General features: G+C 42.4%; 1 protein-coding gene across 1 annotated transcript; it reads right to left on the reverse strand.

Annotated features, from left to right (window-relative positions):
* Positions 1-678: 678 nt before the first annotated feature.
* On the reverse strand, positions 679-13,343 carry LOC149302447 (very long chain fatty acid elongase 4-like). The gene is made up of 6 exons (XM_089482596.1): positions 13,274-13,343; positions 6,129-6,316; positions 3,056-3,136; positions 1,982-2,153; positions 1,509-1,636; positions 679-978 (listed from the first exon to the last, which is right to left on the reverse strand). The coding sequence occupies exons 1-6, from the start codon at positions 13,341-13,343 to the stop codon at positions 679-681; spliced, it is 939 nt and encodes a 312-aa protein (XP_089338722.1).
* Positions 13,344-17,340: the final 3,997 nt, after the last annotated feature.

The raw sequence follows: 17,340 nt of genomic DNA on the forward strand, positions 1-17,340 counted from the left end.
AGCCAATGCAAATCAGGACTGGGCTCCGTGAACCATAAATCTTCTCAAATATGCAAAGATTCCAACGTTAAGGAATATATAGAGAGTACTGGAAATCATCAGGCACTCGAGGGTTAAACCATATACTTTTTATGTTTAATAAGAGTGCGACTGCTAATAGCCAGTGCAGACAAATGCCATTTCCATGTTTTCGTATTATTATTACAGCAATTACACATAATTGCAATGTTCACCGCAACTAAACAGGGAGAATGCATCATAATATTTTGACATGCTCATCTATTGGACAATGAAATTATCCCCGTATTAACAGCTTTTCCAGCGTTCACGGGCTCCCCCCTTAATCATCTAAATTACTGGTTACGGAATTGGGTTCTAAAGATATTCACTAGAGCTGCCTTCCTATCGCGCACCCACTGGGATTCAACTTCAAAGTCATTCCTCCCCGCAGAGAAAACGGTTTAAATATAGAGCATTACCAGTAGCTAGAGGCTGCCAAGAAGACATTGAGCTTTCCGAGCTCCATGATAAATATGTGACAATAGGATTTAGGTCCGGATATATCTAATGAAATACAGCCGTTATGTTACCTCTCGTTATATAGAGGTGAGTGTCTATCTCATCCTATGAATGAGTCTCAATATCAGCATACAAAGAGTTTAAGGCTTAGGGGGTCGCTTATTCTTTCTTTGATTTTCCCTTTCGCTTTTTCCGTCCATTTTCCGTGACGGGTTTATTGTCTGGCTTGTTTACTGAACCATTTGCGACTGCGCCGTTTGTGGCCGCTTTGCCATTCGTGACAGCTTTTCCGCTTCTTGCGTGTCCTTTGGGTTGTTTGTATGTCCGATAGTAGAAGTTGGCAAAAAGGACTATAAAGGTAATAGCGTATACAATCAGTGCCCAGTGCATCCATTTGGGGAAGGGGCAATCAATGTACAGAGATAGGGCTGTGTGACCGATCGTTACGTGGAACTGGACCTGAAATGGAACATAAAAAGATTTCTTTCACACTAATCATTTTACTTATTTATATAACAATACTGAATGTAAGTGGTTAAGAAACAGAACGGTTGAATTTGAGATTATTATTGAACTAGATAATTAAAGGGGGAAGTCCCATGGTAAAAATAATTTTTAATTTGACACAATTGTGTACACAGTAATGTAGGTAGTAATTATTTCTATTTTTGTTCCACTACCATTGTGCCAGTTCTAATATTTTGGGTGACTAAGCCAATTCTTTGTGGCAATGTTAGGGCCAATCCAGGCTTGACAACTTCCTGGCAAACATGGTCGATGTGGTCTCCCTAGCTATAAGAACATCAGTAACCAACAGAAGGTGAATAGAGTTACTGCATGAATATTTTTTTTTTAATGCTGATCTGCTTCAGTAGATCAAACCCAACCTGTTAACTATTATGGCATCTGGAGCCCCCTCCTACAATTGGTAGGACCATGAGGCTCATCACATATCCCATGACAAATAAAGAAAAACAAACAAAAATTACCAGTTGTAATATTGTCAAATATTGCTTCCACCACAAGTACTTCTGAAGGTGTGGTCCACAGGCCGCCAGCCCGTAATACAGATACATCACAACATGGATTAGAGCGTTCATATGTGCACCAAAGAAGGCTGGAAAATAAAACATAATACATGTTGTAGAACGCAGAGAAAAGAGAATCCCTTCCCTACTGGAACACGGTATGAAGTAGTTTGGTTATAGATGTCCATTAGCCTTGCTTACATGTTATTTAATCAGCTTTGTATTTGAGAAGCTCCATTCAACTATACCAACCATGTAATGCTATTATAGGATTTGTATTTTAACCAATGCTAGTAATGTCTATTACCTGTAGTTAAATACAGCATCACAATGATTTGTCAAAGTGAAAAAATGCACAACAAACACACTGGAATAACCAAAAGATAAGCACGACAGAAATAACTTATTAAGAAGACAGCAGCATCAATACTTACACTGTCCTCCAGCGACCCACTTGATTCCAATCCACCACAGGGTGAACATAGAGCAGTGATGATACACGTGTAGAAAACTAACGTGGTTGAATTTTTTCCTCAGTATAAAAAACACTGTGTCAAAGTATTCCACCCCTTTAGAAACATAGTACCACCAAAGAGCCGATGCCACCTGCAACAAACACGATGAGAACCAAGTGAAGACTGGCACAGGAACGCGTCACTTCAAACCATGGTCAGTCAACAAAACGTTAGTGAGAAAAAGGACAGCAATGGTTAGAGAGAGCGTCTATGTCCCAAAACATCGATTTCCTTGATCGGCAGGCATACCAGTACATGATATTGAAAGACTAATATAAGTAATTGGTTAAATATCCCCTAGCTCCTATACTGGTGTCAAGCAATGTTGCAATATATGTCAAGGTCCACTTGACATGCCAACCAGGTTAGGCACTTAAGACTCGAGGGAAGAGCCATAACTGACCCCGTCAGCAGATTTTCCATCTCTTAAGGCGCTCACCGCCATCTCTGTAGCTGCCAGTTGCTACGTTCCGCCGAGCCCTGAAGTTCTTCACAGACAGACCATTAAGAGCAGCACGGTCTGTATTATGTCTTGGCCACGATACCAAGACTAAACGAGACGGAGTCCCGATCGGAATGAACGCTAAGAAAAAATTGGCAGCTCTACATGTGCAAAAGGAAAGTTGCATTTGAACGGGAAAGCTATTACAGTAAACTTTAATGCCTCACAATTATGTATTAGGGTGCATTCACTAAGGATCTAAAATGTATCACCCCCAAGGAAGACAGATATTGAGAGAACCATCTTTGACCATCTAGTCAAAGTAGTATTTAAATGCTCCATTTTAAAGGGACAGTATTAATTTTTGCAGGGATCATGGAATCAAACTGTGTTCTTGTGTTCTCATGTGCACGCACTGATAAGGGAACAGTTATGACAAAGGGGTGACAGGACTCCTGGCAGATTAGCACAGGTGAATTAGATTACTCAAATGTTCTAGGTTAAAAAGAAAAATATGAGTGAGAAGGAAATGAAAAAAAAGGCATACTTACTCTCACTTCATTAACGTCATCAGAATAATCAACAGTCTGACAAATATAACTATAGCCTGCCGCTTTTGCTCCCAAAAAAAGCTGGAAAAAACACAAACAAGAACAAGTCATCATCATTTTGTAACACTATATAATGACATGGCGAGAAGCAGACGAACATAGAAGACTAGAAAGGAGAAGGGGACAAGGAAGTGGTCAGTGGAGAAGGTAGTGAGACACAGAGAGGGTGATCGAGCACGACTAAGAGTGTGAGTGGGGAAAAAAATGAAAATTCAAATGAAAATTCAGAGCTCTCTGCTTATTTTTTTGTCGCGGATCTCTCCTCGTTTGCGGACGTTCGTATGAACTGACAAAATTAGTCTATTCACTAAAAAGAAAGTTGAGCTTTCAACATATTGGCATCTCTATACAACATGACGTATGCCAATATGCCTCTGCTGTAAGAAGAACTAAGCGGGCTCTGTATAATGCGTAGTCCAATCTGTGGGATTTCTTTAATCACCTCACATATTGAACCCCAACATCAGGAGGTGGCAAGTTCAATACACTAAGCCTTTCTCCCATTTTGTTACAGGGCACGTTAATGAATATTTGCTTAATCACGGAAATAAAAGGTTTTGGTTTCCAAAGAAATCTGTTGTCGCCCAATTCCACTACAAGAAACTAAATTGGTAAATATTAACGAATCCCATATACTCGTAAAGATTATCATCTCCTGAAGGGTCCCTGTATTACTGCCTTACGAGAATCTGCGTGGTTTTTGGATGTTCTTTGTTCCAGCTTTGTAAACAGCTCGCTGTTACATAATTAATTAGCCGTTTGCTGCTCTGGCTCCCCTAGGATGTGAAAATTAGAAAAGAAAAACAAATCCCTCAGTCTAGTGGGGTGATACATTTCCAAGGAACCAGTTATTTCTTGCATGGATGTTTTGTAAAATGGGTATGTATTCTTTTGAAACCACAGGAGAGAATTTGAAGACAGATAAGAACCATTTGCCCGTCTAGTCTGCCCATTTTCCCTGATGTTAAGACTCAGTCCTTAATCAGTCCTTGATCCTGTCGTAGATTCAGAATAGCTTTAAGCCTATCCACCAGCCCTAGCATGCCTACTGGGTTATTATTTAGCATTCTTTACCCTTAGCAGAAGCACGAAGTGCACCCATAACATATAAACTTATTGCCAGACCTAGGGCACTAATGACATTAACCCTAAACGAAAACCGTATTTGCTCGATTATAAGACGAGGTTTTTTTCAGAGCAAATGCTCTGAAAAATACCCCTCGTCTTCTAATCGGGGTCGTCTTCTAATCAGACCTCAAATAGAGGTCTGATTATGAGACAAAGATCCAGATCCCCTGCACCGCTGCAGGGGACCTGGATCCTCCTGTCCCCCCCCCCACACACACTTACCGGTGCTTCCTGCTGTATTGCCGGGGCAGCGGGTTGACGTCTACGCAATCTGCGTAGACAACGTCCGCTGCAGCCGGAAGGAGGTGTGGCTAGCAGCGGGGGTTGTCTGCGTCCGTCGCGCAGACCTTCCCCGACTGTCAGAGATAAGAGTTCCCCGCACCGGTGCGGGGAACTCTGATCTCTGACAGCCAGGGAAGGTATGCGCGACGGACGCAGACAAACCCCCGCTGCCAACTCCACCTCCTTCTGGCTGCAGCGGAAGGAGACGTCAACCCGCTGCCCCGGCAATACAGCAGGAAATTGGAGGCACCGGTAAGTGTGTGCGTGCGTGCTAAATGGGGGCATAGTGCATTTCTGTAATGCCTTATACCCCTATATGCCACTCTGGCACTTAGGGGGTTAAAAGGCATATTATGGGGCAGAGTGGCATATAGGGAGGTATAAGGCATTTCAGGAGGCAGAGTGCTCTATTAAATGCCCCCTTAACGCCACTCTGCCTCCTGAAATGCCTTATACTCCCTATATGCCACTCTGCCCCATATTATGCCTTTTAACCCCCTAAGTGCCAGAGTGGCATATAGGGGTATAAGGCATTTCTGGAGGCAGAGTGCTCTATACAATGCCTTTTAACTCCCTTAATGCCACTCTGCCTCCTGGAATGCCTTATACCTCCCTATATGCCACTCTGCCCCATAATATGCATTTAAACCCCCTAAATGCCAGAATGGGATATAGGGGTATAAGGCATTTCTGGAGGCAGAGTGGCACATAGGGGGTCAAAAGGCATACCATGGGGCACAGTGGCATATAGAGGGTTAAAAGGCGTATCATGGGCCACCGTGCCATATTGGTGTGGCAAGCCTGGGGGCAGATGTGTGTAACTGGGGAACAGGTTGGAAAATACAAGGAAATAAAAACAAAAAAAAATATTTTTCTCAATCATAGCTTTTATTTAAAAAAATAGTTTACATGAATTAACATTTACTGGTAAAACTTTTTTCCTTTAGGGTCGTCTTATATTCAGGCTTTTTCTTTTTTTTCTAAGTTAATATTCAGATTTGGGGGGTCGTCTTATAATCGAGCACATACGGTATTATAATATATTAGTCACTATAACTAATATATGGTGATTCCTGCTGTCATGAGTACAATGTTATATTAAAAAAATATGTTGGTAGACCTGGGCGACTCAGATTTCATTAATGCAAGAGTGCTGGCCAAGGATCACCATATGGATCTACTAATAGATATACTGTATTCCTTAATTTGCACTCTTTAAGGGATTCTGTTACAAACTATAATGAAAAGAATAACCGTTTGTCTCTTTTTTTTAATGTATGTAAACTGGCGCATGCTTTCTTATTGAAATTAATAGTATGCATGTATGATAGCTGAATATCAAGGTTCTGCTGGCATCCATCGTTCCCGTCCTTTGTTTTAATGGGAGTGCTACGGAGCTTCCTTCATTATAGGTACTCACAGCGAGGAGAAAACGAGGCAGACTTAACATTTTTAACTCCTATAACCAATCTGCAAGTGTAACATTTTAATATAGTAAATATACAGTAAATATAGATTATTTTGCATAAAATTATATGTTTATATTTTTCCTTCCATCAGTAAGACATCACTATTCAGATCTTACATATCCCTAAGTACTAACCTCTTTGAAAATGAAGAAGTTCAAAACAACCATACCAAAGTTGTAAACAATCAATGGGTAGCGTAACTGGAAAGGTTCTCGGTTCTTCATAAACCTGGGACCCAGCCACACAACAAGGAGATAAAGCGTGCTTATTGCAAGGGTTGGTAACGGAGACTGCATCAAGGGCCATTTTTCAACACGTTTATCTGAAAAGGAAGAAAACAGTCACTTTAGCTTGAAAAACAGACTCTCTTTACTCTCCTCTATTGCAATAATCACAATTAAATACATAGAAATCTGGTACACTGTATTGTGCGCACAAGATTCAAATATAAGGCTAGGGATTTTAATTTTGCCATTAACGCTGACTGTAATCGCGGCAGCCAATCACACGGATGCTAGTTGGACATCAGCGTCATTCTAGCACATATGCAATCGGCTGTTGCTAAGTGCTAAGGAGTGTTGCCAGGAAGGGTGCTTAAGTATGCTTCCAGCTTGCAGGAGAGACAGTCGGAGGAAGAGTTAGAGATATTTAAAGTCTAATTTTAAATTCCTAGAACTAAAGAACGGTTGCACTTATTTGCATGGAATATAATGCATAGGAGTCCAAACAAAAAGGGACGTAAATACACATTAACATAAAAAACGCAGAAATAAAAACAGTACTACTGTAATGGGACAATTATTAGCGAGAGAATGTGCTGATTAAGCTCATAACAATAGTATAAACTATTATAAAGAATATCTATCACACTATGGCTTTGAGGAGTATCTTCCATAACTAGCTTGAATACGTGGTCTCCTGAGTGATGTGTGAAATACTTTTGACACCTCCAAGAACCTAGGCCATCACCCGGTTACTAGTAACTGAACTAAGGGCCTGGACTTTATCTGTCCAAGCAGTGCCTTCAGGTAACTATATTTAAGTGCAGTGGCGTCGCTACAGGGGGGCGCAATTGCCCCCCCTAGGATATTCCTTGCCCCCCCCGCCAAATTTGGAGCCACCCAGGACAGTCCCCTTGACTGCTAACAACGGCATGGTGCCGTCGCTAGCAGTCCGAGTCGGGTGCTAACAACGGCACCATGCCGTCGCTAGCAATATCTTACCTTGATGGAGGTCTGTGGACCCCCATCACCACCTACCCCGGCGATCTGCCCCTCACACTGAAAGGCATCACCGGGGCCACCCGATCCGGGCGGTGACATCACCGCGCAACCTTATTAATAACCGACAATTGTTTTTTTCTCCCTTTACCATCATTTCTTTGGGATTGTAAGGGGAAAGAAAGGTGTGTGTGCTTCTGTGAGTGAATGTATGGAAAGTATGGTGTGTGCTTCTGCGAGTGAATGGAGATATGAAAGGCGTGTGAATGATCAGTAATTAGGGTTGAAGCCTTGACGTGGCATTACTGCTCATGTAGGAAGTTAAATTATGGCACAAAAAGTACATATTTGCAAGAACTAGGGGCGTAGTTTCTTAAAATGGATGAATTGTCTGAATGAGGTAGAGCATGAGTTAATATGTGGATGAATTGTCTGAATGAGGGAGAGCATGAGTTAATGCGTTTGTGTGTATCATAGATGTATAATTGTGGAAGGGCAAAGATGGCACTAGCAGGATGTTTGAGCCTTGGGGACCGAGATGGCACAGGCCGGGTGTATATGGGACAAAGATGGCAAATCGTATGTGTGTTATCTGGGTGCTGGCCAGGTTCTATGTGGGCAGTGTGGACGCCAGGGCTTGCTTTGGGATGTGCAACCTGTGATCTATGCCTGTAATTTAGGGGGTTTTAAATATACCTTTAATGCCGTGTTTTTATGTGAATTCCAATTGATCCGTACCTGCAAAGCTGGGTTTTTGTGTTATTCTGTAGATCCATATCTGCTATGCTATGTTTCCATACATTATTTATGTGTACCTGCAAATACAGGGTTTATATGTCTTGTTCAGTTGATTAATACCTGCAGTGCTGTTTCAATGTATTTATTTGATCTATACCTGCGATGCTATGTTTCATATATTATTGTATACCTGCAAATACAGGATTTGTATGTCTGATTCTGTTTATTTGATATATACCTTCAGTGCTGAGATCACAAGTGAATTTAAATTGATCTATACATGCAAAGCTGGGTTTGTGTGTTCATGTGTTGATCTATACCTGCTATCGGCAGCAGGGTCTAATATATATATATATATATATATACCGTATTGGCTCGGATATAGGCCGCACTTTTTCCCCCCACTTTAAGTCTTTAAAGTGGGGGTGCGGCCTATATTCGGGGTCTAGCGCCCGACGCCCGGGACATGCAGTCCCGGGCGCCGGGCAGGCAGCGGGGTTAGGATACAGATCCCCCGCAGCGGTGCAGGGGACCTGCATCCTGCTCCCCGATACGCTCAGACAGCCTCCCCTGCCAGCACTTCCCACGGGGGGGGGTGCCGGCACGGGAGGTTGTCTAAGCGCATCGTGCGGTTGTCTAACCGCACGATGCGTTTTACCTCTGGCCCCCCGCCTGACTTACCGGAGCAGACTCCCGGGTGTCTTGCGGGGCCGGCGGGGGACATCTACGCAATACGCGTATACAACTTCCGGTGCCGGCACACCGGAACTTTTTCTTTAAAAAAGCACCAAACTTTTAGGGTGCGGCCTATATACGGGGGCGGCCTATATCCGAGCCAATACGGTATATATATATATATATATATCGTCAGCAGGGACTAATAATATATATCGGCAACTGGGGCTAATATTAATATATATCAGCAGCAGGATCTAATATTAGGCCCTGAAATCATTTAGTGGAAAAGTTAAGGTATTGTGTTGTTTAAAGGATTTCAAGGATTAGTCGTACTAAATTGTGGCTTCAGGCTTCCCATGTTGAATGATCAAGTATTGTATTGTCCAATAACAAAAGTATCATTCCATAGCACATTACTTTTGGCAATATATATATGTGTGTGTGTGTGTGTGTTTTCAGTGGTATGATTTAATGGTGGAAATTATTAATGCCTCCCCAGTTTGACTGTGGTATCTTGTGTGCCCCCCCCTATATATTGTTTCTAGAGTCGCCACTGTTTAAGTGACATGCCAGATTGTCCTTACGAGCCTGCCCTTATCCATTTTACTACACTGACCAATAAAAGCAGTAACCTTGAATATACAGAATCTGCAAATTGGAGAGAGTGAAACATTACCCAGCAGCACCCAGAGAGAGATCAGTTTGAGACACAGTGTCACTATAGAGCGCCTACATATTCAGGGTCAGATAGGTCATCTGGTAAACCGTGCAGATGCAGCTTGAACGCTTCAGTGTGCGCCCACCAGCTAGTTGTGACCTTGCATAAATCTTTTAGGGGCTGCTGGCCTTAAAGTGACAGGGTCGCTTTTGTTCCCCAGTCCGTCTGTTTATATATATATTCATGGCACATGACTTTAAAGGTCTGTACGAAGGAGGTTAATGGAAATAAAACTAATATTAAATATGTATATATAATTTCAAGCATTAGATACAGGGAAGATAACTCTATACAAACACCCAGGGAAGCCAGTTCATTATATTTAGTCATTAGTAAAGTCATTTTGTTTTGTACCCTTGTTTTACTAATGAAAACTCAAATTCTGTTTGCGTGTATGGAATTGACAAATAACTATTTTATTTCATTAACCCACACCGGACTTTATATTGAAAGATGCTAGGGACATGGCTACCAGAAACACACATTTTGATACTGTATGCAGGGCTGACAACAGACATTTTATGGTCAAGTACCAACTTGGGTACCTTTCCTCACCATATCACAGCCCATTATGTTAATCCATCTTGGTGTCCTCCATCTGGGCGGATTAAAAGACAGAATACAATTTTCCTTGCTCTTTCCCCTGCCACCCAGAAAAGTATTCCTTTCCTTCCCTGACACTGCCCCTGTGTTAAAGACACACATATTTGGCCTCCAGCCCCAAGCCAAGTACCCCCTTCCCTATTCGCTCCGATAAGCAGCACACACACAATTACACCGAGGTCTAGCAGCAATGTGAAGTAATACAGTAAAAAGATGAACCTGCAGTTCCCAAACCATGTATTTAATCCGATTCTTGTATCCCATGGCATGAACAACTAAGACATCTTAGTTATTTCAAAATCGTGCGATATCGTGAAATACTACAGTCATCTCAGGGCATACAGATTTGTAATAAGGGATAAGGAACTTAAAATGGCTTCTGTTTCTGCCATTGTGTCTACATGCTGACCTTGCTTAAATGGCAGTCACTCAAGATTAATCCCCATGGCAGCAGGAGCTGAGAAGATGAAACATCCCGGCATCACGATGCTCAGTGCTAATAAGAGGCTTGTGTGTTAGAGGCAGAGAGTTAGCAATGCTTTAAGTACTAACTGTATCTTGTTGAGTGCTCTTGTGGGGTTCAGCTAGAAGAACCTAGCTTGTGAGGGATCGCTGCCAACAAAAAACATGACTTACAGTATCGTCCTTTCCAGTTTGGTATAGACTATGATAAGAACCATGAATATTATAATGGCCAGGCTCCCTTCAAATAAGTAGATTTAAGTAACATTAACATACATACTCATAAAGGGGTTTATGCATTATAAAAAGAGTTGGCAGGAGAGCTGCAGTTTGTGCCAGGTATGGTCCTGTGTATTGAACTATGCATTACACAGGGGCAGTTGAGCCATACCTGCAGATGGATGGCCTGTTATAGTGCATAGTGAATTTAGGGATTTGACACCAAGACTCTTGAGTACGTGACAAGAGAAATGGATATTGCCATATTAGCCCTGGATGAAATGGGGTCTTCATCATCAAGGATTATATATTTTATTAGGCCAGCCTAGAAAAAAAGATGCCTTCGTCACCTGTCAGGTTCCAACGGCTTAGGTAACGTCTCAATTTTTTTTGTTGGACCAATGAAGTATACAGTATATATATATATATATATATATATATATATATATATATATATATATATATATTAATAAACTTTTAGCTGTAATGTAAATACCTGTTCCTGTAAAATGGTTTAAATATGTCAAAAAACATTTCCTTTTAAATGGAGAAACACTTTAAACACCAATATAAAACATCCTCTCTTAGCCGGAGGCTACGAACATATCCGATATCCCTGACTGATAGAGCTCTTCTCGCAGAGATCACATTTCATTAAGCTTCCTCCGGTAGAGCAAATGGCAGGGTATGCCGTCTACACATCGTACCCAAGCGCCTGTTTGCTGGTGCTGCAGCTCGAAGAGCACTTGGACTTCCAGTAGCCATGATGTTGTGTCACGAGACCATCCGCATATGCAGACAGTCCTTGTTTATACTACTACACGACATGCGGACGTCGAACGCTCCAAAACGAATGCCTCAAGGTTACACTTTGTTGCTTTATTCCTTGTAAAGCTATCTGGGTATCTGTGGCCTTACAGCTGATAAACAAAATCAATTCACATTTATTTCAACTGCTTATGTTACAAGCTAAATGTGATTTCAGAGGCCCACTGGAAATTCTTTACCATTGCGAGAACGATCTCAAGTTAATTCTCTTGCGCACGTCGCGAGGAATCCACCGTACTATATCTGCATTTACTTGGAAAGAAACGGCATCGCTGGGACGGTGGGTACAGCTTTGGAACACTGTTTACTAATGATGAGCAGCATACTGTAGGAACTCACAATCCACGATGGCAAAAAAAATTACAAGTGGACAGGCTTGGACAATGGGGTGTCGAGAGTCAAATCGAGCTTCAATGGGCCAATTACAAATCTCCTTCGCCATCACAGCCTTTACGGTATGTTGTACTGCGGCGGCTCTTAAGATACATGCTAAGGGGCTAAATACACCACTGTTCAGTAAACAAGTAAACTTGCATTCACAATGCTCCATTCTTTTTTATTAACATTTCCCTGAACTGAAGACAGCATGAAAATAAAATTCCTGAATGGGAAATGTGCCTTATACAATCGGTAAGGCGGAGTTTGTATTAACATTGTACACTACAACACCCTCCCTATTAAATATTACATCTATGTATTTATTGGAAACACTATCATACCTCCCTCCATGTTTGCTATGACATCATCTATGACACTGTAGATTAGCGCTTCAATATTTTTATTTTCTTTAAATTATATTATTAAAAATAAAAACACTGCAGTCTCCCCCAAGGTTAGAAAATATAAGTATTTGCAGTCTACTTTTTCTTCCTGGTCCAACAAGCAAGGTAAGGGTTCCTATTGGCTGGATGGCCATGATGACATCACTACCCTGTTTGTTACCAGAATTCTCTGCGCAGAATATCTCTTAATGTCTTTGGCACCCCCAATGTCGCTTCTAAATCGATAGGATGAGTATCAATACAATTTACAAGGCTTTTACACAAAGTCACAATAGCCTCAGCTATAACCGTTATAAGCAACTGGCAATATTCACGGGATGACACAAAATGGTCAAGTAACCCGCACAAAAGCATTTTATTTTAATTTTAAGAAGTATTTCTGGGTTATCAGTTCTCTCAAAATGTCATACGGAACAAATATCTGGCTAAAGGGCATTTTCTTTGCACACAATGGCTTCAGATGACATAAAAACTGAAAATATATCGATTACTGGAATATTTTTTATTTTTTTTAGTGGAACACATAGCTGATTGAGAAGCGGGCAAATTACCTTCACCCCTCCGCAAACACTTAAGAAGCCATATATATTTATATACCGGTATGTATATAATATATATTATCAATAATATAATATCAATTGGGAAATACATTTAATATGCCTGCGGTTACAAATAAGAAATTTAAGAAAATGCAAAAACATGCCTCGTACATATATGGGGATGGAAGGATGCATTTAGGTAAACATGTATGTGTGCTGAGTTGGTATATATGGCAGGGTGGGGGTGGGGACCCTATGCAGATAACAGCTATAGGCTAAATAATGAAACAGGACAAAAGGCAGAACCTTAAGCAAGAATGGATTGTCAATCTAATGGAATGCTAATCAGACTTAGAGATGATGATGCTGGCAGGGTACCACTGGTATGATGTCATTGTTTGAACCCCTTGGCAGCTGGGGGTACTCCAGCGATGGGCCCATCATGTAACCCCCGCGGTGTAAGGTTGCCGGCCCCTTGCATACCCCGCTTACCTGCGATGCTCAGGCTCCAGCTATACAGACTCAGCGTGTCATTGATGAGCTCGGACACCGTATTCAGCATCTTTCCACCGGCGCCCGGGGGCCTAAGCCGCTGTGTGACCGAGCTGGAATCCCGGGGAGGGCTCGAGCACTTGTTAGGAGGTAGAAGGTCAGTGAGAGACAGCCGTGTGGGGCATGGCGGATACAGTGCTGTAAAGTAACGGGTCTGGGGATGATGGCGGAGGAGGCAAACTGCGCCACCTCTCAGCCAACTGAGAGTCCGCAACGCACACGTGACGCGGTTACCCTGGATACAGCCGCATTCAATGTCCTAGTCCTTCCCTCATGTACCACGGATATCAATCACTTGCCGGGGGCGTGGTTGTAGCGTTCCCGCCCAGTGCAGGTAATCCATGGATGAGGGCGGGGCCTGTGGCTGCGAACGGCTGAGAGGCGGATAGGAGTGTGCAGTGAGCTGCCGCAGGGAGGGGTTTGGTGCAGTGAGTGACAGGATAAAGCCGGCCTCACCACTGGAGATAGGGGAGAAATTATATCATCTCATCATGTGTAATACGAAAGGAGGACCATCGCTTAACCGTCCATTATGTATCATTAAAGCAGCAAAGCTTTTTATTGGCTGCCAGCTCACTGCTTATTAGCCGTTATCAGTGTTCTAGCTAGGCGAGCTGTAGCCTGTAACTGGCTTATTGAGCAGAGGGGCCCCAGTGGTCCATATGGCCCAAGAGGGCAGTCTGCCCTCCCAGTTGTAAAGCAGGGGGACTGCTGCCTTAGGTCAGGACATATCACTAATTTGGTCAGCTTCTCATTCCCAGGTGGAAGTATTTTTATATATGTATCAGCTTGGCTCGGTACTATTCATACTGTTTTCTATATGTTGGGTACTCCATTAGATACAAGTCAGTTAGGCATGAGCAAAACAGTAAAACAACATGGCATTAATCTTTTATTGGTGCTGATAGTATGCGGTTTTAAACAGTGCCGTCTTTAACATTGATTGGACCCTGGGCCCGCCATCCCACGCTCCCTGGCATACAGGGCTATCAGTAGAATAACATTAATATTTTAGAGCATCTTGATCCAAGGAGAAATCCGATTGCCTTTTCGAGTCAAGAAGGAATTTTCCCCCTGATGGCAGAATTCGAAGTAGCTTAATTAGGGTTTTTTTGCCTTTAGGATCAAGAGTAGGAAGGTTAGGTAGAAGGATTAAACTTGATGGACTTAGGTCTTTTCTTAACCTTATGTATTATGTAACTATGTAATCACACCCTCCACCCAAATACCAAAGCCCCCCCCCCAAAAAACAAAAGTATTTACCGTATATTCCGGCGTATAAGACGACTGGGCGTATAATACGACCCCCAACTTTTCCAGTTCAAATATAGAGTTTGGACTATACTCGCCGTATAAGACTACCCCTCTACCCAGCGTACAACAACCAGCCAATCACAGCAAGCGATGTACCTTACCGGTGATTGGCTGGTTGTTATACAGACATATACATACATACACTGCCCTTACACACACACATATATATATATATATATCTCTACACATACATACGCCTGTCAATACATACACATTTATACACTGCCCTCACCAAACACCCCTGCCTTTACACACACACACGTATATACATATATATATATATATACATACATACATACAGACACACACACATGTATATATATATATACACACACACATATGTGTATATATATATATATATAGATACACACACACATATATATACACACACACACACATGTTGTAAATATACACACACATGTAAATATATATATATGCACACATGTATGTGTATATATATATATATATATACACCAGCTTACAAACACACAAACACACTGACCATCTCACACCAACATACATACACTGCACTCACACTCCTTTCTCCCCATCTCTTACCTTTCTCATCTTCTATCTTCTTTCTTCCATCCAGTCGTGGGAGCGCGAGGTCTGTCATGTCAGACCTCTGTTTACTGCTCCCTCATCACTACGCGCTGGCAATTGATGCCGAGTGCCGGGACATGACGTCATCACCGCGCTCGGCATCAATAGCCGACGCGTAGTGATTAGGGAGCAGGGAAGCCGAGGTCTGAAGTGCCAGACCTCGAGCTCCCTAATGTCGGGCTAGTTAGAGGGAGGTCGTGATCTCCCCAACCAGCCCTGCTGATCAGGGCTAGTTGGGGAGATCACGATCTTGCACCTACCTCGGCGTGGCCCTGAAGACCGGCCCAAAGGGAGGCGGCTTCTCCACTCACCCCTCCCCTAGAGATTGGTGGCTTCGTGGGAACCTCCGGCTGGGTAAGTATTCGGTACTCGGTTAGTACCCGGCATATAAGACGACCCCCGACTTTTAAGATGATTTTTAAAGTCGTCTTATACGCAGGAATATACGGTACTGCACGGACCCTGAGGATTAGGAGGAGACTATCAGAGTCCTCCTTCTGACCCTACCGTGACTCCACATGAGATATCCTCCCGCCACACACACAGGGCAGGAGCACAATACTATGCCGATCACACAGCAAATGCACGGTGAGGGTTTCGGCAAGTGACCTGCAACAAATGTGATCAGGGATGGCTTTAGGTGTTCAGGCGCCTTCAGAGTCCCTTTGTCTCCTCCTTCATTGTTCTCCCTCGTGTATTTCAGGTATAGATTAAATGAGCAACACAAGGAAACAGGTGTAGATCAACAGAAAATCACATGGAAGCACATCACGGAAGGTATAGATCAAATAATTCATGGAAACTCTAAATTGCAGACATAGATCATAGGTTGCACACCCAAAAGGCCAGTCCTGACACCCAGATTGCACACGTAGGACTTGCCATAGAACCCAGATTGCAACCACGGGATATGCCCAGAACCCAAATTGGATGCGTAGGCCTTGCTATCGTTTTCCCAAACAGCATGTCTGTGCCATATTTGTCCACAAACAGCCTACCTGTGCCATCTTTGGCCCCAAACAGAGGTAAGCTGCAGACCCGTATGGAAGTGGCCGCAGGGGTTGCCCTGGCCCCCAAGAGTGGTGGGTAGAGTCGCAGCTGAGAACCCTAAAGCCTTCTTATCCAACATCAGTGCCTGGCCTCACAAATGCTCTACTGAACAAATGGGCAAAGTTGGAAGCATAGCATTATCCAAAATATCTTGGTATGTCCCCGTTTGTGTACCTGCATGTACCAATTTCTCCTCCGGTTCAAGTATCTTCCCTTTTATTAGGGGAACCTTATTGCAGAATCTTCTGTCTTTCATACTTATTAGCATTAACATTTATTGTAATAATCTGCTTCTGCAGATCTTCTGCTTCTGCAGATCTTCTGCTTCTTGATATTAGCGTGTCATACATATCATAAAGAGTGCCCAACATTTTTCATGCCTGTGACCGTTGTGTGAGCTACGCACATATAGAAGTTAACATTTTCTGCAACTGAATTTTATCTGGATCTCAAAGGCATTGCCACTAGAAAACTTAGTGGGATTCTTATTTTGAAACACTTTAAAAAATGCCTAAATCAGAGGCCCTGATATGTCATCTTCTGCGTGATTTGGATTTTCTTTTTAAGCACATTTATGGTGAAATGGTGGATTTACATTATGAAATGGTCACTTACCAAGTGAGCTTGAACGTCACCTTTTCATATTCATTGCAAAGTATTTTGATTCATCAAATTTGGACTTATAACGAAGACTGTGTTTTGCAAATGTTTTACATTTCTGTTATATTTTAGATGAGGCATACTGGATGAAACGGGGAATATTTCCATGATATCACTGAAATTCACTTGTTTTTGGCTGTGTTGCAGCATGTCTTGTCTATGAAATGTATGTTTGGTCTACAAATAAATTCCATAGAGCGGTTGTAATGGAATGCTCAGGCCCATGCTTTTCCAACCCTACGCTGTGCACAAAGGCTGTGTAAAGCAGCAGGTGTATTCAAATAAGGGAGCCCATGTAATCATCAGTAAGGAATAAAGGGACATATACTCTGTCTTTAGGTCCATGCCTTAGAAATGTCCATATTGGCATAAGTGTATTG

The sequence above is a fragment of the Sceloporus occidentalis genome, unplaced genomic scaffold (assembly GCF_023333645.1).
Source record: "Sceloporus occidentalis isolate IW3139 unplaced genomic scaffold, rSceOcc1.0.p SCAF_19, whole genome shotgun sequence".
Taxonomy (NCBI): domain Eukaryota; kingdom Metazoa; phylum Chordata; class Lepidosauria; order Squamata; family Phrynosomatidae; genus Sceloporus; species Sceloporus occidentalis.

What these genes read in the sequence shown, in the direction of transcription:
- LOC149302447 (XM_089482596.1), bottom strand. Translation starts at nt 13,343, where the DNA reads ATGCTGAATACGGTGTCCGAGCTCATCAATGACACGCTGAGTCTGTAT. An exon ending in ATGACGTTAATGAAGTGAGA is followed by an intron (nt 2,154 to 3,055) that starts GTAAGTATGCCT and finishes TGTTTGTTGCAG; the next exon opens with GTGGCATCGGCTCTTTGGTG. An exon ending in GTGGGTCGCTGGAGGACAGT is followed by an intron (nt 1,637 to 1,981) that starts GTAAGTATTGAT and finishes TTTATTTTCCAG; the next exon opens with CCTTCTTTGGTGCACATATG.